The sequence below is a fragment of the Stegostoma tigrinum genome, chromosome 2 (assembly GCF_030684315.1).
Source record: "Stegostoma tigrinum isolate sSteTig4 chromosome 2, sSteTig4.hap1, whole genome shotgun sequence".
Classification (NCBI taxonomy): domain Eukaryota; kingdom Metazoa; phylum Chordata; class Chondrichthyes; order Orectolobiformes; family Stegostomatidae; genus Stegostoma; species Stegostoma tigrinum.
Window position 1 is genome coordinate 27,602,147 of NC_081355.1, and position 27,462 is coordinate 27,629,608.

The 27,462-nt window shown below is 40.7% G+C and overlaps 1 protein-coding gene across 8 annotated transcripts in view; it reads left to right on the top strand.

Annotated features, from left to right (window-relative positions):
* elmo1 (engulfment and cell motility 1 (ced-12 homolog, C. elegans)) overlaps positions 1-27,462 on the top strand; it is a 253,660-nt gene that overhangs the window by 151,506 nt on the left and 74,692 nt on the right. For all 8 annotated transcript variants that reach the window (XM_059652979.1, XM_059652972.1, XM_059652997.1 and 5 more), the window contains 2 exons: positions 11,641-11,749; positions 25,488-25,624. In XM_059652979.1, the coding sequence (XP_059508962.1) occupies positions 11,641-11,749; positions 25,488-25,624 (246 nt within the window). The remainder of the gene's footprint in view (positions 1-11,640; positions 11,750-25,487; positions 25,625-27,462) is intronic.

Below are 27,462 nucleotides of genomic sequence, written 5' to 3' on the forward strand. Positions count from 1 at the left end.
CACCGTGCTGAATCCAGTAAAATTCAATTACATACACCATAGAGCCAGGCCATTTGGTGCTTCAGATTGATGTTGGTGTTTGCTTTACATGATCTTACTTCCACTTTACAAGACCTTGCTTTCTTTGCATACTCTTTTACTCCTTTTGCCTGGGATGCTAAAATAGCTAACTCTTGATGCTATACTAATTGTATAATCACTAATGGGTTAAAAAAAAATTCTGCTGAACACTCTTATTAGGTTTAGGGGAAGCATCTTCTATAATTACCTCTAGTTTTGGACATTCTCGTATCTTAATCCACATGTGGCGTTTCCTACACACCCCATCAGACGTCTTTAGTATTTAAAACAAAAATCTATATCAGGTTATTTCTCAGTTCTCTGTACTAGTCATTTATCATCTATTTTAGAAACATGACTCACTGTCAATTCGAACAAAAAGTATATTTTGGAATCCATCAGTGCCCAAATGACAACAGTAATTGCTAGGGCTAAATACCAGCTCTGATGAGAGATCTGTTTATTACATTGTAGCATGTATAATGCTTTTTTTTGCAAAGGGTCAGTTGTTAGAATTTGACTGCTGAGTAGGTTGATAAGTTTGTCGAGATAGGTGGCAGGTCAGTGAAAAAGGAGCGACAGCCAACAAATATGCAAACGAGAAAGGGGTAGCAAGACTATTTGCAGGTAGGAAGCTGTACGTATATGAAAAGAACATTGGTTAAAGGTCTGCAGATATACAGGATGTATTCAGATGTTATATTTTCTATCTTGTGCATGTGGACTTTATACCACTGTGGGCTTGGGATTATCACAGTGTGGTGTAGCACATATCAGCTAGGGGAGAGACAATTCTTTAACGTACTGAAGGAGGGTTTATCTTCTTGGAACTGGTATCGTGCCATCTCAAGTTTATAAAACTTGAGTTTTGGATTGATTGCTATCTTTTTACTTTCATATGCAAAAGCTGAGCTTCAGACCAAATTAATATTATCCCTTTTAATGCTCAGCACACAAGTTAATCAAATTTTGCACATGGAAATCATGTTGCTGTGAGAGTTATTTAAGTGCCAAAATTTGAAATGCACAGTATTAGTCAGTGTTTTGTGAGAAAATCTTTTGTGGATTCTGAAATTTATGATGAGAAGAAACTAAATCAGTTTAGATGTTTTATGCAGAGACTGATGCAAAGAATAAAAGTGTCCACAGTTTCATTATGATTGTCTTTTGTTATATCACTGTTGAAAGGCAAATGTATCATTAGAAAGCCATTAAATATTCAAAATATGTATCGGCTACAATTTCTATAAATCTCTGGTTAGGTGGAATAGGATTGGATGAAGTGCCACAATAACTCCAGCATTCTTTTATTTTTCAGATTGACTTTCAGTTTTGTCATTGATGGTGTTTTTCTACCGTCAGCATACACTTAAATATTTAGCCTTGTCTACCAATTTAAACTTTGAGAAAAGCTTTTCAGGCTTACAGTTTCTCCAATAATTCCCATACTGAAAATTGTTTTGCCTCTGGACTCTTGTACCCATGGGGCTCAAATTAATTGTGCCTTTCTAAGAATATCACCTATTGCTCACAGCATTTTCGAGGAATACCATCCAGAGTCGAGACTTAAAATAGCCTGAGGCCATTCATAGCTCCACAAATTAGACCATAGGCTAAAATTGCGTCAATTCCGTAATGCTCAATTTCATTCATTCATGCCCATCTTGTGTTGTGAAGCATCACTGGCACATTTGTGAAGGACATTTGGAAATTAGAAATGCCTGCTGATTATTTCTGTAGGAGTTAGATGGTGCATACCATCAGTAATGCAACTACTTTGATAATCGCACTTAAATTATCCATTGTCTTATTGCTAGATCTACAAAGCTACCAGAAATTAATTTCAGAAAAAAAAGCAGCAAAACACTTAGCGGCATTCTAAAGTTAGCAATTAACACTATCAAAATTATGCAACTGAAGTTGCAGAAACACATAGCTTGTCACACTGAGCACAATTAATTATGTAATAGATTGGATAGGTTTCCTGTCTGTTTTAGTGACAGAAGGAACAAAGCCAACCAAGAAGAAGAAAGAACTGACTGTACCAGCTTTATTGCTGTCTGCAGCCTTTATGAGGCTCCATGCTTTCCCAAGTAAGTTCTCCAACTTTCTTTCACAGCAACCCCCAAGCTTCCCATTTTGTGTTCAAGGAACGTTGAGTCAATGACAAATTTCTATTTCTCAAATTGTGTTAATTGCAGACGAATTGGGCAGTAATTGGGGTTTCACTTGAACAAATACAAAGATACGTCATTGAAACTGTAGTGTGGTAAATTTAGATGTATGTTTGTAGCATTTTATTCTGTAAATAAAAGTAAAACCATGTCAAGACTACTTCCAATCTTATCTGTCACCACGTGGCTTTCTGGGTTGGAACGTGGAGTGCGCCCTAAAAGAAATCTTCTATGTTGTATTTCAAATTAGGCTAAAGGGAATTTGTCAAAAGCCTTCTGAAAGTCCAAATAAACTGCATCCACTAGTGCTCCCACATCAACTCTATTAGTTACATCTTTGAAGAATTCTAGCAGAATTGTCAAATATGATTTCACTTCTATAAATCACTGCTGGCATTGTCCAATTCTGCCAGTGTTTCTGAATACTCAACTATTAATTTGTTTATAATGGACTCTATCATTTCCCCCACCACCAATGTCCGGCTGACTGATCTACACTTCCTGGTTTTCTTTCTGCCTCCCTTCTAAAATAGAGGGGTTGCATTAAATACGCACTAATTTCTAGGAACTGGGTCAGAATTGATAGGATCTTAGACGAAGACCAGTAATGCATCCAGTATTTCTGTGGCCACTTCCCTAAGTATTTTGATATTTAGAGGCTTGGGAAAATATAGGCCTTGAATCCCATCATTTTCTCCAGCATTATTTCCCACTGATAGGGGCTGAATGAAATTACTTTCTCTCACCAAACCCTGTCTGCTCCAGCACTTCTGGTGTATGTTGTGACCTCCTCTGGGGACATAAAATTAATGTGTGTATTTGGTTAGTGAAATAACAGCACAGAGACCGGTTCTCATCCCCAAGTCACCCTTTATTTACTAATGCATACTACACTGGCTATGGATGGCCAGTTCGAAGTCGGTCCTCAATGGAGGAGATTCTAATCACCTGGTTATATTGGTCTGCCAAGGCTTTCTTGATTGGCCCAGGTTAACAGCCCCAATCAAGAATCTCATGGTCCATGAGGTCTACCTGGTTCCAATCACTGCACCCAACACCTGCTGAGTCTGGGGAACATAGACCTGGTCTTTTGCTTGTAGCTTCTCTTGCAACGTTTCCGCCCCCGGCCTGACTTGGACTCAGACATAGGCAGCCTGTACCAGACCGTGGCCTGTCTCAGGAGAACTTCCTTTGCTTCTTCCAATGGTAACAGTATGGAGGCTGCATCCATTTCAGACTCTGATGTTCCCTCAACACTAGATGGAGGGGGGAGTACCTGTGTTTTCAGGCAGGCCTCCTTGCTGTTCTGAGGGGCTGGTTACGTTTTGCCCCTCCTCTGTTTGCGAGGTAAAAGCTTAGAGGTGATTCACATACTTGTTCTTGACTGTATTACCTACCCTGACTTCATAAGTCATGGGACTTGACCTTGCATCAACCTCGCCTCTTACCCGTATAGGGCCATTCCCATGGTTCCGGCATTCCTTTCACTGTCGTCAGAGAACTGAACTGAAGTAGAACCCTTCTTCTCAGTCTGCCTGAGGTCTTACACAAGCTTAAAGGTTGGAGTTCCGAACAAATCTTGGTAAAGACAGATTCTGTAACCACAGTTACAGCTGCACCGGTATCAGCCTCCATGGGAACTGGGTGACAATTTAATCAAATGTTAATTTTAATCAGTTCCGATTTGGGTATCACTAAGCAATTTAATTGTTCCAACCCACATGTAGAGGGACTTTCCAGGGTGCTCACCATCCTGGGTACCAGCCTATGAGTTTTCTTACTCGAGTCGGGCCTTGTAGGACTCCTTTGCTGTCTCCCATTCCAGCAGCAACTGCAGCAGCTTGCTGTCCAGGACTCTGAAGAACTGTTTAGCCACTTGGCGTAGCTTGGCTTTGTTATGATGTTCTGCTGTAGGCTGACCTAGTGTCTCTCTGCTCAGGACATGCCCTGTGTGAGGCTCTGCGATTGCCTACACTCAAGTGGTTTTCCCCAAGCTCAGTTGAGCAGGTGAGGGTGTCGACTTCCATTGGGATGCCCTGTCGTTCCTATGCTCCCCTTGCCACATTTCCTAACGACAAGGCAAGCTGCAGCTTATGCCTGGCTTCAGCACTACTGCGTGGTTACGTTGTTAATTCCACATACCATATGGTCTCTTAGCATCTTATTCAGGGTTAACCCAGAATGACATGCCCATGTCAGTCGTCATAGCCTCATCAAAAGTCTCTGTCTAACAGCCGAATAAAACCAATAGCATCTCAGTATTAGGGGAGGTTTGGGGTTGCAATATTCCTTAAATAAGTCCATCAACTCGTGGAAGACTTTACGGTCTGGTGCCTCGGGGAAAGTTAAGCCCTTTAAACCCGAAAATGCAGCTGGTCCACACGCAGTCAGAATGATTACTCGTTGCTTTTCGTCTCCCCCAATGTCATTTGCCTGGAAAAAAAAAATCACATTCTTTCCACATACTGGGCCCAGGTTTCAACAGCAGGGTCATATAAGGCAAGCTTCCCAAATACAGGCACGATGTCAGAAATGTTTACCCCAACTCCAAGATGACAGTCGCGAGCAGATGTTCTTCAGGCACTTCCTGTTTTCTGCTGTTGCCACTGAAATAACAGCACAGAGGCCTGTTCCTGTTACCAAGTCACTCTTTGTTTACTAGTGCACAATATACTGTATGTAGCCGGCCAGCTTGGAGTCAGTGGAGATTCTAATCTCCTGGTTATATTGGTCAGCCAAGGCTTTCTTGATTGACCCAGGTTAACGACCCCAATCAAGGGCATTGTAGTCAATGAGGCCTACCTGGTTCCAATCACTACAGTTTGTTAGCCATTGCTTTGTTCCCCTTTTTAAATTCCCCGATTTCTGACTTCAAGGGACCTACATTTGTCTTCATCAATCTTTTTCTCTTTGCAAAGCTATGGAAACTTTTACAGTCAGTTTTTATATTCCCCGCAAGCTTACTGTTGTACTCTGTGTTCCCTTTCTTAATCAATTCTTTTGTTCTCCTTTGCTGAATTCTAAACTGCTTCCACGTCTCACGTCTGTTCAGGTTCTGGCCAATTTGTATGCCTTTTTTTTGCATCTTATGCTGTTAATTTCCCTTGTAAGCCACAGTCTGGCCATCTTTCCCATTTTCCTTTTCCGCCAGATAGGAATGAACAGTTGTTGCAATTCGCCCATGTGCATTTTGAATGTTTCCCATTGCCTATCCACCACCATCCCTTAAGTAACGCTCGCCAATAATCAAAGCACCTCATACCATCATCGCTTTCTCTATTTAAATTCAGGACCCTAGTCTCACAATCAACTGTGTCACTCTTCATCTTGATGGACAATTCTATTGTATTGTGGTCTGCCATCCCAAGGGGCCTCACACAGCTAAATAGCTATTCCTTTTTTGTTACACAGTAATCAGTCTAGGATGGTCTAGTATCTAATTGGCTCCTAAGTACATTGGCCTAGAAAACCGTCCCATATATAGTGTAGGAATTCCTCCTTTATAGCGTTGTTACTAAACTGATTTGCTTAATCCATATGTGGATTAAAGTCACACGGTTTATAAAGCCAAGGATCCCATATGCTCGACAGCCTTCTCAGCTTGTACTGCCAAAATCACACATTTCTGTGCATACACCTTGGTTGGTTTGTGCACTTGCGGGTGCTTCTTTCCTGCATCTGCACCATCATGGTGTGCCTTGTGATCTCTGTGTGGCATTCTTTCTGTTATCTATCTGCAGACTAGAGTGACTATTACATGAAGTCGGAAGGATAGGGAGAGTTGAAAAAACAAGTAGGTCCAGCTAAGACTAGAATGAAAATGTGAAAGGAACTGAGCCAGAAGAAACAGGGACAGAAGTGAATAAGATGAAGGCAAGGAAGAGTGAAAAGCAATAGTGAAGAAAAAGAAATTTATATCACCTCCACTCTTAACACAGATTTTGATCTGGTTGATTTATTGTCACGTGTACCTAAGTACAGTGAAAAGCTTTGTTTATGAGCAGTACAGGCAGATGTTGTAAGCAATGATACACAAATGATAGGGTGAAAAAAAAAGACGGAGGCAACAGGTTACATTGCAAACGGCCTGTGCTAGGCGAGTTCAACATTAGCAAGATTAGCATTATTTGAAGTTAGAGAGTCCATTCAGCTGTTTAATAACAGCCAGGAAGAAGTTGTTAATTAAGCTGCTGGTGCGTGTGTTCAAGCTTCTGTATCTTCTGCCTGACAGAGAGGTTGTAGGAGATTGCTGAGTAATTGGCACCGTTACAAATGTGCTATCAGCAAAATGCCCATGAAGCTATAGGATTGCTGTAAAAACCCAACTGTCTCACTAAAGCCCTTTGCCCTTATCCATTTTAGTCTATGTGGTGTTCCGTCCATTAGCAACATGGTTTACTCTTATCTGCCCTTTGACGTGGCTGAAAAGTTGAACCACCCATTTGTTTTCCCACCAGCCCCGGGAAGGTAGAGATTGACAAAATAAGCAATCACCAATTGGTGGTTTCCAGTTTTCAAGAATTAATATATTCAAAAAAAAATTCCAGTCTTCAATGATGGGGGAGCTCAGCACATCAGTGCAAAAAACAAGGCTGAAGCATTCTCTCGTTGGTGCCCATGTTTACCACAACCACATGTTGGGGGTCAGTCACCTCTGACCCGGGAGATCCTTGCAGGAGTTCCTCAGGGTAGCGTCCTAGACTCAAGCATCTAATTGCTTCATCCATGACATTCCCTCCATCATCAGGTCAGAAATGGGGTTGTATATTAATAATTGCACAATTTTTAACTCATCAAATTCTCAAGCAACCCATGTCCAAATTCAGGAAGCCTTCGACAAAGTTTGGGTTTGGACTGATAAGAGTCATGTAATGCTTATGTCTCACAAATTCCAGGCAGTGACTGTAATCAATGAGCGAGAACCTAGCCATTGAATTGCATTTTCATAGCTGAATTAACTACCAGCAATGACCTGAGGGCTACAATTTGCCAGAAACCAAACGGCTGTCGAACTCGAGAGGCTAGTGTGGAGAAGCAGTGATGAGAGCTTTCAGTGAAAGAGGCAAAAGGAAATGAGCAAGTAATGTGCACTTGTTTTGTGGATTATGCAAAAACCTCTAACAAGCTAAGCTGTGGTACAAGTGCTGGAGGTAACCTGAGTTGATTGGAGGGGTAAAAGTCAAACTTAAACTATGTACGTGGAACAGACTGCTACAATATACAATGAAACTAGGTCTAGTATACTCTGGTGTGAGTTAAAACAAGGCCGTTTTAATCACTTTTGGTCTTTAAGATGTATGTGAAAACCATGATTAAAGAAGTGCTAGATGAAGGACAGAAAGGTATCAAAGCTGGAGTCAGTTGGTGAAGTAGAGAGCTTTGCAGATGAACCAGCCCTTGTAGTTAGCACAACATACGCCTACACGTTCCATTTTGTACTTTCTATCCATTTGTGAAGACGTTAAAAATGAAAATTAATGCAAATAGGCAACTGTTATGAAAATTAAAACAAAGATTTTTGGGAATGTAGAGTTGACAATGAATAACCAAGAGCTGGAAGAGTTAGCACAAATGTAAGTACCTGAGAAATACCTTGTCAGAAAATGTTTATGGTCAGAAAGAAATCAGATGGAACAAATACTTGGAATACTGCGTCCAGTTCTGGGCGCCCTATTATAGGAAAGATGTGGATGCTTTGGAGAGGGTTCAGAGGAGGTATACCAGGATGCTGCCTGGACTGGAGGGCTTATCTTATGAAGAGAGGTTGACTGAGCTTGGTCTCTTTTCATTGGAGAAAAGGAGGAGGAGAGGGGACCTAATTGAGGTATACAAGATAATGAGAGGCATAGATAGAGTTGATAGCCAGAGACTATTTCCCAGGGCAGAAATGGCTAGCACGAGGGGTCATAGTTTTAAGCTGGTTGGTGGAAAGTATAGAGGGGATGTCAGAGGCAGGTTCTTTACGCAGAGAGTTGTGAGAGCATGGAATGCGTTGCCAGCAGCAGTTGTGGAAGCAAGGTCATTGGGGTCATTTAAGAGACTGCTGGACATGTATATGGTCACAGAAATTTGAGGGTGCTTACATGAGGATCAATGGTCGGCACAACATTGTGGGCTGAAGGGCCTGTTCTGTGCTGTACTGTTCTATGTTCTATGTTCTATGTTCTAAATACAAAGAATACATTCTCCAAAGAATTTCTCATCATAAAAATGAGTGGAAGTCTTCAGAAAAGAATTGTCAACACTGTGATTAGGAGTGTTGTCTTGTAAGGGGCTGAAACATGAACCTTGAGAAAAGCAAGTATCCACAAATTGGAAGTTTGTAAAATATAATTCTATTAAGGATGGAGCAGGTCAGTTGAAGAGAATACAAGAGCAAGAAAGAAGTGGTTGAATTGACTGCATTCGGAGGCATGAGAACTTGCTGAAGGCTGTAATTGAACAAAGGTTAAAAGGATCTAGACAAAGTGGTAGTGAGAAAATGATGATGTTGGACAACTTGAAATTGAAATTCCAATCAACTGAAGAGGAAGGCACAAGGCAGTGTAGAGAAATTATTGTGGGACCTACCCTTGCGCAGATCGCTAGTGCTAATGCATTTATTGCAAGTACTTTGAGGCATCCTGAGCCTGTGAAAGTTGCTTTACAATTGCAAGTATTTTTTTAAGATATCCCAAGGTGATTTATAGCCAATGAACTATTTTTGAATTGTAGCTATTGCTGTACGATAGGAAAATCACAACAAGTTCCAAAAATCAACAATGCTGTGATGACCAGTTAATTTAGTTCAGTGATGTTGATTGGGAGACAGATATCGGCAAAGACACTGGTAGAACTATATTACTATGTTCTTCTTTGAAACTGTGCCATTGCATCTTTTATGTATGTTAGAGAAGGCAGCTGGGACTTTAGGTTAATCTTTAGTAACTCAGGACCTCTGAGAATGCTTTGGTACTGCACTGAAATGTCTGCCAGGATCAAGTGCCAAGTATCTCGAGTGGGGCTTGAAAACAAACCTTAAGAGTCAGATGTGACAATGCTACCACTGAACCACAGCTGATATCAATAACACATTGGATTGTGGCTGCACTCAGAATCAGACCTGTTGGACTTTTCCCTTAACAATTGCTTGTGTCTGGATTCTGTTCTTCTTCTTTGAAGCTGTGGAGCATAAGAAAATCAAGTGTTGTATTGATGTAGAGTGGAATTGTTATGAACAAAGGTAGGGAGCACAGTTAACAACAGGCAGATTATTATACTGTGTGGTTTATGAGATCCAGGAGCAACAATTTTAATGGTGGCTTCAGTAATGAATGTGTTAAGTGGGATTTCCTGCTGTAGTTTTGTGTTGATTCATATAGAACAATTGGTGATTTAAGTTTTGATCTGTAATATTTATTCATTGTTGACGTAAATATATTTTGATGCCCTGTGCTGTAGGATCTCACAAATCTGACATGTCATGGCTGATTAGAGCATAAACTGCAGTGCCTGGAATAGGAATGCATTATGTATGGGACAATTCAAGCGCAACATTGGGTGGTAGCAGTTCAGGAGTGTGGTTTCAAATTGAAAGATTGCAGTGACTGGAAGACATCCATCAACTAGAGGACTTGTTGTGTTCTATGACCTTGTGGAAACAAGGAGTGGGATTGTACGCTTTTTTATCTTTCAGTTATAGCTAGGAGTAATTTCTCTTTTCTGTGGCAGGGAGGGGGCTGGAGGTGTCTGTCACTTCTCATGAATAAGATTAGATATTTCCAACCAAGCTTAAAGCAGGAAGAATAGCATTGGATGTATGTTACCTGGTTATACGTACATTTAATTCCAAGACTTGAGTCAAATATCATTGACAGCCTTGTTATTATATGTACCAGGAACGTATGTAATTAAAGCTGTGTGATATTTCTTCAGCTGCTGGTGCGTGTGATATTTCTTCAGCTGCTGTAGAGTTAGACTCCGATGTTATGATCTGCACAGTTTTGAGGTCTTAAATCTGTGTGACTCTTTGAGAGATTGATGGATCTTTTAAAAGATTTTCCACATAGGATGTCAAGTTTGTTTTTGACAAAATTTCTTCCTTTCTTGCTAGCTGTACCCAGACAAATCAGTGTACTGCTTCCTGCAATACCAGCTTACAGAAGAGAGGTGGACACACATTGCTGAATGTTGCACTCTGTTTCTTCTCTCTGCTTCCCACTTCCTTTGTGGGGTGGACACATTCTCAATATGACAACGTTAAGAGTCAACTCTTGAAGTATCCATATTTGCATCATTTTTGTACCTATAACCTGTAGATACTTTACACAAACTTAAATCCTTGAGCAGTAATGTAAAATGTCTTAATTACAGTAATTATGTGATGTGAGAAGACAGAAGGATTTACTTGAAATGCAAGAGACTGCTGCAGGCATCTTTTATGTCATTCCATGCTGTTGCCATTTAGAACTTTCACATACATTGTGAATAAGGTGCACAGTTGTATTATGCCTGCAAACAAACAATGAAAAGATTTTCCTGAAACAATCATGATGCTGTCATGATCAAATCATCTGCTCAGCTGCTAATCATCTCATCTGCTATCAGACATTACATACCCATTCTGGAAATGTCATTCTCACTACATTTTGACTGATAGTATTACTCGTAAGGAGCCTAAAATTAGGAGCCATGAATACAAGTTGGCTGTCAGTGAATACAGTGTGAAATCCAAAAAAGGGAGGCGATGGCCTAGTGGTCCCGTGGCTGGACTGTTAATCTAGAGATCCAGGTAACCTTCTGGGTTTGAATCCCACCACAGCAGTTGATGGAATTTGAATTCAATAAAAATCTGGAATTAGGAGTCCAGTGATGACCATGAACCCATTTTTGATTGTCAGAAAAACACATCTGGTTCACTAACCTCTTAGTCTCACTAATGTCTCACCCTAATGTACTTTAGGGAAGGAAAGTTCCATCCTTACCTAGTCTGGCCTGTGTGTGACTCCGAACCTACAGTAATGTGGTTAATGTGTAACTGCCCTCTGAACAATTAAGGATAGCCTGTGAATTAATACAAAAACAAGTTCAAGGGCAATCTCTTTATCCAGAAAATGGTGAGACTGTGGAACTTGCCACAATATGAACAGGCAAAAAACATAGATGCATTCAAGGAAAAACTAAATAAGTGCACAACTACAAAAAAAACCTGAAAATGAAACTATTCTATGTTGATAGAGTAAGAAGATGATGATGAGAGGATATTCACATACAGCATCAAAACCAGCATTGGGCTATTTGCTTCTTTCTATATTGTAAAGTTTCATGCACTTTAAACATAAAGCCATTGAACTGTTTCTGTTGCTGTGTTGATAGCTTGTAGACCAAATGACTGTAATATACTTACTCTTGCTGGGATTCTTCCTAGATTGTACTGGAGAATAGCAGTCGAGAAGACAAGCATGAGTGCCCATTTGGTCGTAGTAGCATTGAGCTCACCAAGATGCTGTGTGAAATCCTTAAAGTGGGAGAACTTCGTAAGTTTTAATGTATTATTAAGCACAAATGTACATATTTTCACTTTAAGGAGCCTCAGTTTGTAACGATTCTGTTTATGTTTTCTTTAAATGTTTTAAACAGCAAATTTAAACGTTTTGTTGATTTCTGTCTTTTTTATTAAGGTAGGAAGGTGGATGTGGTTGAAATTGCAAAACCTTGACCTATTCTTGTGCGTCTGTGCCCTGAGGGGGTTGTGAAAATAGGTTCTAGGCCTTTACAGGTGCTAATGCAGTGCAATTCCTCCAGCATTTAATTCCTGCAGACTGTGCTTAATAGCTTCTAAAGTGACTCTACTAAAATGACACTTAGAGGCATTCACCAACTGACCTCAAATTACACAGTTCTAACGTGGATTACAGATAGGTGCGTGTATATGTATAACGACATATTGTAGGCTTCATTGAGCTACCAAGCAGGATACTCTGATGCAGTTGAAATCTGGATTGCTGAGAATAATGGCTAAACAGAAACCTCACTAAAATCTTTTTATCACCATCACCACCCCATATCCCCCATGCTGTGTAATCACTCAGATAGCGCCAGCACTTCCAAAAACCTAACTTAACTATTCTTGCCAAGAACATAATGCTTAAATCTTTTTGCCAAATACGTGTTGCATCTGGACGAATGTTGTGAGCCTTTCTAAATTTAAAGTGTTAGTTAGATTGTTAGTTGCTTGTTTCACTCAACCTACTCATTCCTTCAGTAGGTTAAAAATTTAGAGTTGATTGAGGAAAGGGTCCAGGATTTGATTTAAATTGTTGTAAATATTGCTTATTGATAGTTGATAAACAACAACTCTTGGTAACTTAGACTGTAAATTGAAGTCAGTTTATTCCAGATAACAAAGTGTGGAGCTGGATGAACTCAGAAAATCTTTTCTGATGAAGGGTCGCGGCCCGAAACATCAGCTTGTGTGCTCCTAAGATGCTGCTTGGCCTGCTGTGTTCATCCAGCTCCACACTTTGTTATCTCGGATTCTCTAGTATCTGCAGTTCCCATTATCTCAGTTTATTCCAGGTAGGTTGTGAAAACAGTTTAGATTGACTGAGAAAATTTTGGAAATGTTAATCCAGTTGTATTTATATAGTACCTTTAGGATAGTAAAATACCCCAGGTGCTTCACAGGAATGTAACCTGGTCAATATTTCAGCATTCGACTAAAACCTTGACAGAAGCGAAAAGTTTTGAAGAGCACCTTTAAAGGAAGGCATGCAGATCACTGGAGAGGGTTAGGGAGAGACTTGCAGAGATTAAAGCCAATTATTTAAACTGAAATTTGGATATCATTAATGGGGTTGTGATAATTGAGGATAGGCAAGAGGCCAGAATTGCAAACACGTATAAAGGATAACCTGCATTTCTTTTGGAATAGGTGAACAATCTCTGTGTAAGAGATTATTCTGTGTAAAACCTGAGATTAGAAGCAGCCTATGTAAACCTATAGAGTCAGTTTTATCCTTACAGAGTGAGATACCCCCAAAGCGTATAATATTATAAAGTTAAAATAAGTAAATTTTTTGGAGAAGATTTGAAGTGAAAGAGAGAGAAGGAAAGAAGAATTAGTTTGGGAATTTTACAGGAAGAGAAGAAAGTGAGATTCATTCTGGAATGATCCTGAACTATGGGTAGAGAGTAGAATGGTGAAATTAATATTTAATTAGACTAGTGGAGAGCCAATCCAGATTGATGGGCCAAATGGCAGTTAATTGGACTGAAAGAAACAGGAGCTGATCCTTTGACCCCTTACCCCTGCCCAACCATTCGTGGCAAGATCATGGCTAATCTAGTTATAATGACAAATCCACAATTCCCCCTTCCCCTGCTAACCTTTATCTAGAGCCTATCCACATCAGCCTTAAAATTATTCAAAGACTCTGCCCACACTTGGTTTTTAGGGCGAGAGTTCCTAAGTTTCATGTCCTCCTGTGAAAAACTTTGTGGATTTTTTTTCATCTGTATTTTCCAGGGAATGAACGTCAGATCTGGCTGACTGACAGAGGCACGAGAAGCATTCTCAAATTTGTTACGATGCAGATACATTGTGTTCTACAGAGTTAATTATCAATTTGTCACCTGCAGTTGGGACTGTCAGGCATTTAATAGATAGCCCTTGAGTTGACGCACTTCTAAGGTCACTAACTAGCCAACAGACTCTGCATAATGCAAGAGTATAGATGCGATAGTTCAATTTAAGGGGTCAATGAAAGATGTTGGAAGGTGTTAAATGATTGTTTTGCTATAAATGACCTTACAGATTAAGAAACTTTGCAGATTAGACCTGCTACTTTCTGTACCTAGACTGATTCATTTGTTGGTGTTGGCACTGGCATTGACATTAGAATTAACAAGGCACTTAAGTGATCTCACATATTTAAATATTGGTTAAAAAGGAGAGATGTTGTCTCTGAGTAATAGTACTGCTAATTAAAAGCAAATTAAATACAGTAATACTTCCACTTTCTGTTCAGTATGTACTTGTCAGTCTCCCATAACGAATGGGAAGAAACATAGAGGCTGGGAATAATTCAGCCAAGGTTGCAGATGTAATTTTAAACTTGTGTTTTCTGTTCTTGTTCTTAAGCGTCAGTCTTTGAAACAGAAAGTTATAGGTTCATTTGATGTAGGCTGACACTGCAGTACAGTACTGAGACAATGCTGCACTTTCAAATGTGCCATATTTTGGGTAAAAGTCTCACTGAGACCTTATCTGCCTTCTCAGGCTGGATATAATCAATCCATCTGCATGTTTCCATGATCAGATTCTAATTCATCAAAAATAGGAGCTGGAGTAGGCTACTCGGTCTATCAAGCCTACTTCACCATTCGATATGATCATAACTAATCACCCACCTCAATGGCCTGTTCCAACTTTCTTCCCATATCCTTTGATCCCTTTAGCCCTCAGATCTAGATCTAACTACTTCTTCAAAACCTTCAATGATTTGGCCTCAAATTTCTGCGGCAGGGAATTCCACTGGATCACCACTCTCAGGGTGAACAAATTTCTGTGAATTTCAGTGCTAAATGGCCTGCCTCATATCCTCAAGCTGTGACTGAAAGATAGGCATTCTCCCTGGTGTCCTGACCAATATGTATCCCTTAACCAAACACAACAGACTATCATTATCTTGTTGCGTTTAGTAAGAGCAAAGGAGTTTCAATGTTTCAAAAGCAACTACACTTCCAAAGCACATTAGTTCTTGTAAAGTACATGTGGAAATTCTGAGGTGAAAGGAGCTTATACAAATGTAGGTTATTTCATTAGAACTGGAAGATGTGTCCTTGCTGCAAGATGGCTTTTGAACCTAGTCCAAAAATGGTGTTTTTAGTGAACAAATAAAAGAACTATTAAGCGTTATAGTAAATTTGAATTAGTAAGTAGCTAATTTTTCATAACAGATTCTCTATTAATTATTTTGCTAATGTTAATGGAAAGGCCCTAGGGAATAGAACCCCAACTGAAATTTTCAGTCTTTCAGTTCAGCTAATAAAATGTGAGGCTGGATGAACACAGCAGGCCCAGCAGCATCTCAGGAGCACAAAAGCTGACGTTTCGGGCCTAGACCCTTCATCAGAGAGGGGGATGGGGTGAGGGTTCTGGAATAAATAGGGAGAGAGGGGGAGGCGGACCGAAGATGGAGAGAAAAGAAGATAGGTGGGGAGGAGAGTATAGGTGGGGAGGTAGGGAGGGGATAGGTCAGTCCAGGGAAGACGGACAGGTCAAGGAGGTGGGATGAGGTTAGTAGGTAGGAGATGGAGGTGCGGCTTGAGGTGGGAGGAAGGGATGGGTGAGAGGAAGAACAGGTTAGGGAAGCAGAGACAGGTTGGACTGGTTTTGGGATGCAGTGGGTGGGGGGGAAGAGCTGGGCTGGTTGTGTGGTGCAGTGGGGGGAGGGGACGAACTGGGCTGATTTTGGGATGCGGTGGGGGAAGGGGAGATTTTGAAGCTGGTGAAGTCCACATTGATACCATTGGGCTGCAGGGTTCCCAAGCGGAATATGAGTTGCTGTTCCTGCAGCCTTCGGGTGGCATCATTGTGGCACTGCAGGAGGCCCATGATGGACATGTCATCTAAAGAATGGGAGGGGGAGTGGAAATGGTTTGCGACTGGGAGGTGCAGTTGTTTGTTGCGAACTGAGCGGAGGTGTTCTACAAAGCGGTCCCCAAGCCTCCGCTTGGTTTCCCCAATGTAGAGGAAGCCGCACCGGGTACAGTGGATGCAGTATACCACATTGGCAGATGTGCAGGTGAACCTGTGCTTAATGTGCAAAGTCATCTTGGGGCCTGGGATAGGGGTGAGGGAGGAGGTGTGGGGGCAAGTGTAGCATTTCCTGCGGTTGCAGGGGAAGGTGCCGGGTGTGGTGGGGTTGGAGGGCAGTGTGGAGCGAACAAGGGAGTCACGGAGAGAGTGGTCTCTCCGGAAAGCAGACAGGGGAGGGGATGGAAAAATATCTTGGGTGGTGGGGTCGGATTGTAAATGGCGGAAGTGTCGGAGGATGATGCGTTGTATCCGGAGGTTGGTGGGGTGGTGTGTGAGAACGAGGGGGATCCTCTTTGGGCGGTTGTGGCGGGGGCGGGGTGCGAGTGATGTGTTGCGGGAAATGCGGGAGACGCGGTCAAGGACGTTCTCAACCACTGTGGGGGGAAAGTTGCGGTCCTTGAAGAACTTGGACATCTGGGATGCGCGGGAGTGGAATGCCTCATCGTGGGAGCAGATGCGGCGGAGGCAGAGGAATTGGGAATAGGGGATGGAATTTTTGCAGGAGGGTGGGTGGGAGGAGGTGTATTCTAGGTAGCTGTGGGAGTCAGTGGGCTTGAAATGGACATCAGTTACAAGCTGGTTGCCTGAGATGGAGACTGAGAGATCCAGGAAGGTGAGGGATGTGCTGGAGATGGCCCAGGTGAACTGAAAGTTGGGGTGGAAGGTGTTGGTGAAGTGGATGAACTGCTCGAGCTCCTCTGGGGAGCAAGAGGCGGCGCCGATACAGTCATCAATGTACCGGAGGAAGAGGTGGGGTTTGGCGCCTGTGTAGCTGCGGAAGAGGGACTGTTCCACGTAACCTACAAAGAGGCAGGCATAGCTGGGGCCCATGCGGGTGCCCATGGCCACCCCCTTAGTCTGTAGGAAGTGGGAGGAATCGAAAGAGAAGTTGTTGAGGGTGAGGACGAGTTCGGCTAGGCGGATGAGGGTGTCGGTGGAGGGGGACTGGTCGGGCCTGCGGGACAGGAAGAAGCGGAGGGCCATGAGGCCATCTGCATGCGGAATACAGGTGTATAGGGACTGGACGTCCATGGTGAAAATGCGGTGAAAATCAGTTCAGCTGACTCCTGTCCAGGAGGCAACCCTATAATATTGCATGAAAATGAATCAAATGTACAGAATGGAAACAGTCCATTCATGCCATCTGGCCTGTGTTGGTGTTACATTCACTTCATTTTCTAACCTTATCTGCGTTGTCTTCAGTGTTCATTTTTTTAAAATTTCCCTTCAAAATCATCAGTGCCATTCCCCTCATCCTGCCCATGGATTAGTGAGTTCTACTGTTATCCATACTCTGTGTAAAGAAATTTCTCTTGAACTCGATATTGGATTCTTCAGTGACTATTTTACGTTTACTGCACATAGTTACAGATTCCTCTTAAGTGAAAACATCATCTCTACCCCGTCAAATAATTAAAAGTGATCCAGCCTATTCAAACATTCTAATCGTTATTATAATCCCTCATATCTAATATCTTCGTAACACTTTATTTTGCAACTTCCAAAATGCCTTGTATATTTTTTGTAATTTACTGTCCAAAAATATGTTAAGTGTTCCAAATTTGGTTAATCCTAGGCTTCATCTAAATTTAACTTAATGTCCTTGCTTTCCAAGTTTGTTCCACCAGAAACAAATCTTTGTTTCATTTTACTTTTTTTAAACATTGTTGACTTGGCTTGCAACTTTTGAGTGCTTGTGGAAGTGTGCCCTTAGATCCCTTTACTTTCCTTCAGACTCTTATATTCCAAAGTTTAGAATCTGACTCACTCAACTCCGAATCCTTTGACCTTGTCTTCATCTTGTTGCTGAATTTTGATAATTTGCCTAATTTTCTGTTGAAGATTTGGTTGGCAGCTTCAACCAGTCGAACAACAAGTTACACAATGAGCACCTACTTCCCATTTGCGAGGAAGAATTCAGGCATTTCTCAAGGATAAACGGATCACAGAGGGAGTACCAACATCTGAAATAATGCAGGCTGTGGTATGTGTTGGTGGCAAGATTGAGGAAAATAGGGGAAAAAAAACAATTTGGCCCCCCCTCAAAATGCTGCTTATTAGTTTCCTGTATAATCTAAGTATGTATCCCGATTTATTCATCTAATCAATAATTGTTGCAAATGTTTTTGTATCAATGGTAGAAATACAAAAGGAGCAAAATATATCATTTTAAATTGAAAGGAAAAATTTGATTATTTTCGCTAATGTTTGCCCTTATCAGGATTAAAGGTGACTGTGTTAAATTAAAAAAATCATTTTCCAATCTTTTACAATCTAGTTACAACATCAAGTGCTCCCTCACCAAGTGTGAAAGAAGCAACTTTCTCTATCCAGTCCAGGCATTAAAAGGAAACACTTTACTGCTGTAGTGTGAATCTTCCTGATTCAAAATCCATTATCCTGGGCGCCTTCCTTGAATGAGCTTAATGAAGGAATTAAAACTAAAACTTGTACTTATAGAATCCCACCTCACTCTTCTGAGATGTTCTAAAGTGCTACACAATTAATTTATTAATTTTACAGTGTAGTCACAGATGTTCTGTTGACTAAGTTGTTTGTGACAGTAGTCCACAAAAGGCAAAAAATTAAGGCCAACACCAACAGATTATATTATCACCAGCAGTGATTATGGGACTGGTGTGGGTAGATTACCGAGGCTATTTTAGCTGTTTGCCTGCCAGGATTCTCCATGGTGGGTAAGGTTATAATTGGTTTTGTATAACAAATCACTGCAAGCTATTTGAAATGAATTTAAAATTCAAGACAGGCTCAGTTTAAAACAAAATTTTAAAGTATAACAAAAAAAATCAGTTGTCTTGAATGGTTTGTCTGTACTGTTTAGCAAGATTGTGATGAGTGGCTTTCAGTTATATGCCTCATTGCAAAAGTCTTTCAGAAATGGTTAGTTTGATGTTATGATTTGGCTCTGTAACAGTGAGATTAGGCTGTCAATGTTCTTGATGGGTGACAGAGTTCATGTTAAACTAATTGAAATCTCAATGCAACAGCATCACTTTGAAATATAAAAGAAGGGTTTACTTTGTTAAGGTTTTGTTCTTCACATATGCCTTCAGCACAGTGAGATATCATCAGGAAAAGTATTTTCCAATAATAGATCACAATATACAAGTCAATATTTGGGTGAGGGAGTATTCCCAATTCTTAGTTTTATCTTTTGTATTATGTAGACTTTAAACAGATATAAGGGTATCAGGATTTCACTACTGATTCTATAGATAAGGCTGCATTGTATTGATTTAAAGTTCATTAATCCAATACCAATTGATTAGTTTGATGACGGGAGTAATTAATGACCTCATAGTAAAAGTGCTCCAAGTTAGCAGTGATCAAAATCCCATTGAATTTTGCTTTCAGTTAGATGGGGGTAAGAACGGGCCTTGGACTAATGTTGGATCAAAACTGGTGTTTTGACTTAAATAAAGGCAGCCATCAGGCTACAAAGACAGAGCTGGCTAAAGTGTACTGGAAATCTGAGTTAAGGAATGAAGTAGAAAAGTAGTAGACATTTAAGGAGATATTTCATAACATCCAGGGAAGATGCATTCCAATGAAGAAAAACACACCATCTGTGGCTAACTGAGTAAGTTAAAGATAACATCAAATTGAAAGAAAAAACATAAAAATCCAGAGGGATCATTGGCAAGGCATAGGATTGGACAGAATGGAAAATAAGAATGACTAAAAGAAAATAAAGGAGTGATTAACATATGAGAGAAAACCACTCTGAAATATAAAATCAAACTGTGTGTTAACTTCTGTAGGCATTTTAAAATACTGCGAATAACTAAATCAATTGTTGGTTTTGTTAAGATCATCAGGAATTGATAATGGAAAATATGGAAATAAGAGACGATTTAATAGAATTTTTGCGTATGCCTTCACTTTAGAAAAAACAAGTAATATCCTAGAAATAATTACAAATCAATGGGTGAAAACTAGGAAGGAACTTAAAGCACTTACAATCACTAGGGAAATAGAGTGAAGAATTATTTGAACTGAATGCTGATGGATATCATCCTAAGGTCATAAAAGAAGTAGATGCATTGATTCTAAATTTCCATATTTCCTTAGATTCAGTAAAGACCTCAACAGGATAGAAAATCCCTAATGTACCTCCTCTATTCGAGAAAGGAGAAAGCCCTGAGCTACAGTGCAGTTAACTGAATGTTTGTGGTAGTGTTGTAGCTGGACACTTGCAACGTTTCAATACCCTCTGCCTGGATCAACATGGTTCTGTGAAAGGAAAGTCATAATTGACTAAATTATTGGGAGTTTTTTTTAAAAGTAACAAACAGCATAGACAAGAAGAAACCTTTATATGTCGTGGACATGGATTATCAGGTAGCATTTGACAAAGTGCCGAATCAAAAGGAGAGTTCATGATGTAGGATGTAGCATGATCAAAGAATTGATTAACTAACAGGAAGTGGAGTAGGTGTAAATGGAACATTATCGGGTTGGCAAGATGTAATGAGTGGAGTGCCACAGAGACCAGTGCTGGGAACTCAGCTGTTTGCAATCTGTTTCAATGACATGGATGAGTGGACCAAATGTATGGTTGCTAACTTTGTTGATAACACAAGGATTGATAGGAGAATAGGTTGTGAAGAGACATGAGGATGCCTGTGGGCAAAGTTGTAAGTGGGCAAAAATTTGGTTGATGGATTATAATGTTGGAAAATGTGAACTTTTTCACTACATCACTAAGTAGAAAAGAGCATCACGTTATTTGAACAGAGAAAGGTTACAGAACTCTGTGCTTTAGAGGGATCTAGATATTTTGGTAAATGAATAACAAAAGGTTATTCATGGGCACAAGTGAAGTTTCCTTATGAAGGAAGATTGGGATATCCATTGTAGTTTAGAAGAAATGGAAGGGGATCTTATTGAAATATTTTAAGATCCTGAGGGAATTTGACATATTAGTTACTGAGTAGATGTTTCCCCTTGTGAGAGAGACTACAAAACTAGGGGGCACAGTTTTTAGAAATGGTTCTTCTATTTATGACTGAGATGAAGATCATTATTTTCTCTCACAGATTTGTGAGTCTTTAGAACTCTCTTCCCCAGAGAACAGTGCAGGCAAGGTCATGAGTATTTTTAAGGCAATGTTCAATAGATTCTGCATTAACAAGGTTGTAAAAGGTTGTAAGTATAGGCTGGGAAGTGAAGTTCTTCCATCAGAATCAGTCATGATTTTGACAGATAGCAGAGCAGGCTTGAGGGGCTGGCTGCATACTCTTGATCCTATTATTTTTCAGCATATTTGTATTAAAATAATCATGGTTTCAGTTTAAAACAGAGAGGAGAGACAAGTGAGAAACACTGCCTAGTTTTGGACATTTTAAAATGGATATTTACATTTCAAGCGCATTAACACATCTCAAACTAATTAATGAATCACTTGTAAAATGCATTGATAATATAGGCAAACACAGCAACCATTCTGCACCACCAGTGTCCCAAAAGTAGTTATAAAGGTAGAACCTTTCTATTTATTTTACACCTTTTCTATGTCACCATGGCAAGCCCAAATGTTTTATGGCCAATGAATTGCTTCTCAAGCAAAGTTACTGTCGTAATGGAGGACACAAGCAGCCAATGAGTGCATAGGAAACTCTCACAAAAGACAATAAGAAAATGGCCTGATAATTTCAGGTTTATAATATTGCTTGAGAAAGACATGTTTATGGGATGCCAAGATAAGGCCTCTGGCTTTTCTTCTAGTAGTGATATGTGATAGTTTACAGACTTCTGAAAGGAGAGGTAAGCCTCTTTTTATTGTTTAATCTACTTAATTCACTCATGGGACCATGGGCATTGCTTACTGGCCAGAATTTATTGTCCATCCCTAGTTGCCCGTGAGAAGGTGGTGGTGAATTGCCTTCTTGAACCGCTGCTGCCCACACATTGTAGGGTGACCTACAATGTCCTTAGGGAAGGAATTCCAGGATTTTGACCCAGCAATAGGCAAGGAACGACAATGTAATTGGAAGTCATGATAGTGAGTTGCTGGAGGGAACTTGCAGCTGATGGTGTTCCCATATGTCTGCTGCTCTTGACTTTCGAGATGTAAGTGGGTGTTGATTCAAAAGGTGCTGTCTCAAAATCTTTGGTGAATTTCTGCAGTGCATCTTGTAGATAGTACACACTGCTGCTACTGAGCATGGGTGGTGGAGGGAGTGGATGCTATGGATGTGGTGTCAGTCAAGTGGCCTGCTATGTCCTGGATGGTGTCAAGCTTCTTGAGTGTTGATGGGGCTGCACTCATCCAGGCAAGTGGGGAGTATTCCATCACACTCCTGACTTGTGCCTTGTAGATGGTGGACAGGCTTAGGAAGTCAGGAGGTGTGTTACTTGCCACAGTATTCCTAGCTTCTGACCTGCTCTTGTAACCATGGTGTGCTCAAATGGGGAGCCCTGTTGAGTTTCTGGTCAGTGTAACCCCAAAGACATTGATAGTGGGAAATTCAGTGATGGTAGCATCTCATGGACGCCCAAACTTGAATCGTTAGATCTTTTTGAAGTCTGTCCCATTTAGCATGATGATGGTGCCACACAACACGATTGAGGGCATTCTCAATGTGAAGGTGGGACTTTGTTTCTGGTGCACTCCGACCAATATTGCAATGGACAGATGCATCTGCAACCAGCAGATTGGTAAGGATGAGGTCAACTATGTTTTTCCCTCCTAGAGATTCTCTCACCACCTGCTGCAGACTCAGTCTAGCAGCTGTGTCCTTTAGGACCTGACCAGCTGGATCCATAGTGCTGGTGCTGAGCCACTCATGCTGGTGAATGTTGAAATCCCCCACCAAGAGCAAATTTTGTACCCTTGCCTGTTGGTGTAGCACTCCTTAAAATTTTGCACCGAAGCATCATCCTAGGTTATGTTCGGAATTGTCTCGAGTGGAATGTGAACCCATAGCTTCCTGACCCTGATAAAAATGCTACCAGGTAGCCATGACTGACCACATATGTAGTTGCATAGATTAACCAATACCTTTATGTTGTCTGGTTTGAAATGTTTGTCATAATATTTACTGAGCTCGTTAATGTTCTTATCAATCTAACTTTAATTAAGTGATAGATTGGATGTCGTAGTCCTGAAAATAGCTTCAATGCAGGGAAACTTTAAAACATAATGTGATCATGTATCTTCTTGCTGTTCGTGCGTTAATGCTGTGCACAATTTGGCTGCAGTATTTCCTAATTACAATACTTAATAATCTTCAAAGGCGCTTCATTGCCTGTCATGTCCTTTAGACAACCTGTGAAAGTGGTTTAATAAATACAAGTTATTTTCTTTACCAACTAAACTGAAGAACCATTTCATATTAAATAAATAAATCTTCCATTTTGTTCTGCTTATAAAATGTGCCTACATCACTATTGTATCCTACATAGAGCACTTCAGTGTTTTGTTGGATGAATGAATTCCTTATTGATGGCTATTAGATGTACAGGGTTAAAATCAGTTATTTCTAGTTGTTTTCTGCGTACTGCAGGGAATCTATAATACTAATGACAGTCACTTCCAGGGCCAGGGAGGGGTGGCTGGGTTTGATCTGAATGTTCATAATCCGTATTGTAGTGGAGATATTACCGCAATTACTCATCTATGACTTCCAAAGAAAGTGAATATGTTGAAACGTTCTGATGAAAATCACAAAGCACTGTGCAAATATAGAGTCCTGATGGATTTCAGCACAAAACATTGACCTACCTGCTCCTTGGTTGCTGTCTGACTTGCTGTGCTTTTCCAGTCTCATACCAACACACACCATCTAAATATAGACTGATTTGTTCAACACCTAGAAGCCATGAACCCTGTGTAGAACCAAAGGCAAATTTTTGCGTAATTGTGAAGCCATTGTGCGAGTGATATTCCACACCTCAGTGACTGTTACAAGTAATATGAAAGAATTCATCCTCCCAGATGGGATGGGCCCATGGATCAGTATGTTTTAATTATTGAGTGTAAATCTATATCTGAAATGGTGTGTTCATAAGGGCCCAATAGCTTTTGTTATCTCTGAGTTTTCTTTGTCTTATCACTTTGAACTGGACTGTATGAGCTGGATTTTCACTTCTGAGTGGGCTGAGTCAGCTTGCCTCATGTGCCTCAGGAGCTAAGTGCCCCATTGGGCCCGATGCCCACTCCAGCCTGAGATAGGTGTGGGATGGGCTCAGGCCTGCTGCCCCCAGGCTCAGATTGGAACCGGACACAGATGTTCCCAAGTGCCAGGATGGGCTATCTTAAAGACTTGCCTCGGTTCACGTTTTCTGCTTAAACTTTAGGCCCTGCAGGCCTGGCACCCAGTATTTCAAAGGCAGCCGCCACATAACCCCATGCCCATGCCCATCACTCACCTGTACCAGCGCATGACTCCCAGAGGCCCTGACAGTTCAATGCTAACTTAGTGCCACCTGAAGCTGCACAGTCTCATAACCAGCATACCAATTAATCCAGGATCTGTCATTAGTTGACTTCTGTGCTATGCTGATTTGAACTAAAATAATGTTTCAAATGTCTATCACAAGTTTTGCTGTATAGACAAAAATCTCATTTGCGAAAACCCATTCAATACATGTGAATTCTGTCAAATACTTAACCCTTACAAAATCAAATGTTCATGCTCATAACTCCACATGAAAGACAGCTAATCCTTTCATAACCTCTTTGATTTCATAGTCAAACAAGCTGAGAGTTTGGAGTCCTGCTGATCATGATAACAATAGTTCTGGAAAGCAGTCAAGCACTAGTAATGCTACAGTGATAACATGTAGGATTAAATCATTGAAAGTAGCTGTTGAAATTGCTAGATCAGTGTTTTTTTAATTGTCAGGCACAGGTGTGTCTTATTATTATTTTTAAGGAATAGTTTATTTAGAAAAGCTTGCAAGTTCTACAGACTGAATCTGCTGCCCTCAAACTTTATTGTCTGATCCAAGAATTTTTAACTCCACCAGTGGGGGAGAAGGCCCTTGTTTGGACAGAAATCTGTTCTATTTGAACTCACCAGAGTGTTCAAGTGATTCCTACTAAGTTTGGATTCCCCTTGTGTGTCCTTCTTCCCTACTGAGGTATGTCAGAAATAGGGGCAGGACTTCTGGACATGGATCAGTCCACAACTCTGTAAATCTAGGCCTACGTGTCTAGTTGAAGCTGTAATATTTAAGAATGTGTGCATTGTTACCTGTTACATTGTGTTTGAAGTCTGTGTATAAAAATGTTGTATTTTCTACTTCCTTCCCCCCGCCCATGCTACTCTCCAAATCCACCCCATTGCTTCCTTTCACCACCCTCTTTCCCTCGCATCCCTTCAAACCACTTCCGTCTTTTCAACTTGACCCCCAATTCTGTCTTTCACCTATTCCTCCTCTCCCACCATTTTTGCCCTGCGACCAATTCTCAAATGACTCTACAGCCAGCGAGACCTGCAATGAATTTCACCCCATGTTTTTTACCCACGACCGATCGTTTGAGGAGTTTTTCTGCATCTGTATCCAACTGTTAAATAAGACTTGGAAGGAAATGAGAGCAACGTCTGAGGACTTCAACAAGGTCAGTGCTGCTACTTTGTGTTGCTGGACTGTGATAGAATTGAAGATTTATGCTCCTAAAGTGAAAGATAATTTATTGATGCATGTTGTGTAATGCCAACATGTACTGTGAGAAAACCAGGTCCTGACATCGCTGACATATGGTGAATTTCCTTTGTAGCTTTAAAAAGAAACAGCACTAGTGCCAGCTTCCTTCTGAATTTCATGAAGATCTTGAAATAACAACTCTGCCAAATGTCAGTGTGATATCACTGCAATGTGTGACTGATTTTGACATTTTACTCAATCCCAGCAAGAGTTAATTTTCAAGGAAGATTTTTGTAAACTGAGCCTTCAGCTCAACTCATATACAAGTGTAATCCACCCAATGTTTCATTCCAATTATTCCAGATTTTATATGCATGGAAAGCTGTTTTAATGCAGTATTGACATCAAGTAATCTATCTAACCATTTTCCAAGCTGTTTAGATCTGTACGTACGCTAGTCGCTATAAGGACATGTCTTCTGTTGTATGAAGAGACAGGGTACAATGCATTTGCCAAATCAGTTTTACATGCTGTCTATTCTAAAGGTTTGCTGTGACGCAACAAATAAACAGAAAATACATTCTGAATTCAATTGAACCTTTAATTAGATCAGGGTAAAAACAAATATATCACTCTTGGGGCAGGCAAAAGTAAGTGTGACATTGTGAATGTTTTCCCACTGCAAATTCCGTGCTAAAAGGGTATGAATATACCGGCTAATGTTGCAGCTAATAATATCTAATGCATTAGCTGAAAAGTTGAAGCCAGTGGCAAATAGGAAGAAAACATACAACTGTCCAGGAGTCATATCTAATACAGGGAAGTTCAGTTTGATTCATTTATGGGGTGAGTGGCTTTAGTAAGGCCTGTCTTTAATTGTCATTGCGAAGATAGTGAGGTGCCAACTTCTTAAAATGCTATAGTTCCATGTGTTGTAGTTATATCTAACCACTGTTAAGAGAGGGACTTCCCTGATTTTTATTCAATTACAAGGAAAGAGTAGTGATATTGTTTTAAGTTAGCATTTTATGTGACTTGGTGGGGGTGGGGGAGTTGCAAGATTTGGTGTTCTGATGCGCCTGTGCTCACATTCTGCCAGGTGATGAAAAACTCATCTCTGCACCATACTGGCAAAGGAACCCTGGCACGGTACTGCTGTATGATCTGTGGATCACCACTGTGCACTGCAACATTTAAGATGGTGTTCGTGGTGGTGATCAAACAGCCTGCTTTGTCCAAGATAATGTGGAGCTTCCCAAGTATTTTAGTACCACATGCAGGCAAGCAAGCCATATTCCATCACATTCCAGTCTTGTGCCTTGTGGATGATGGATAAGATTTGCAGAGTGAGAAAGTGAGTTATCCGTTGCAAAATTGCTCAACTCTGACTTTGTTTTGCAGCTACTGTTTTGTATATACATATGGGTAGTTTAGTTCAGTTTCTGGTTGAAGTTACGCTTCAGGATGTTGACATTGGTGAACTAGGCAATGCTAATTCTGTTCGATGTCGGGGGGGGTGGTTAGTTTCTCTCTTGTTGGCGATGGCCGTTGTCAGACGCTTGCATGACATGCCTGTAACTTGCCAAATACTAGCTGAAGCCTGAAGGATATGCAGGTTTTGCTGTCTGTGAGCACTAACTGCTTCAGTATCATACTGAAAAATTATATTGAACATTGTGCAATCATCAGAGAACATCCCCACCTCTTAGCTTACGATGGAGGGAAGGTCATTGCTATAGGTGCACAAACAGAAGTTGCTGGATAAGCTCAGCAGGTCTGGCAGCACCTGTGAAGAAAAAATCGGAGTTAATA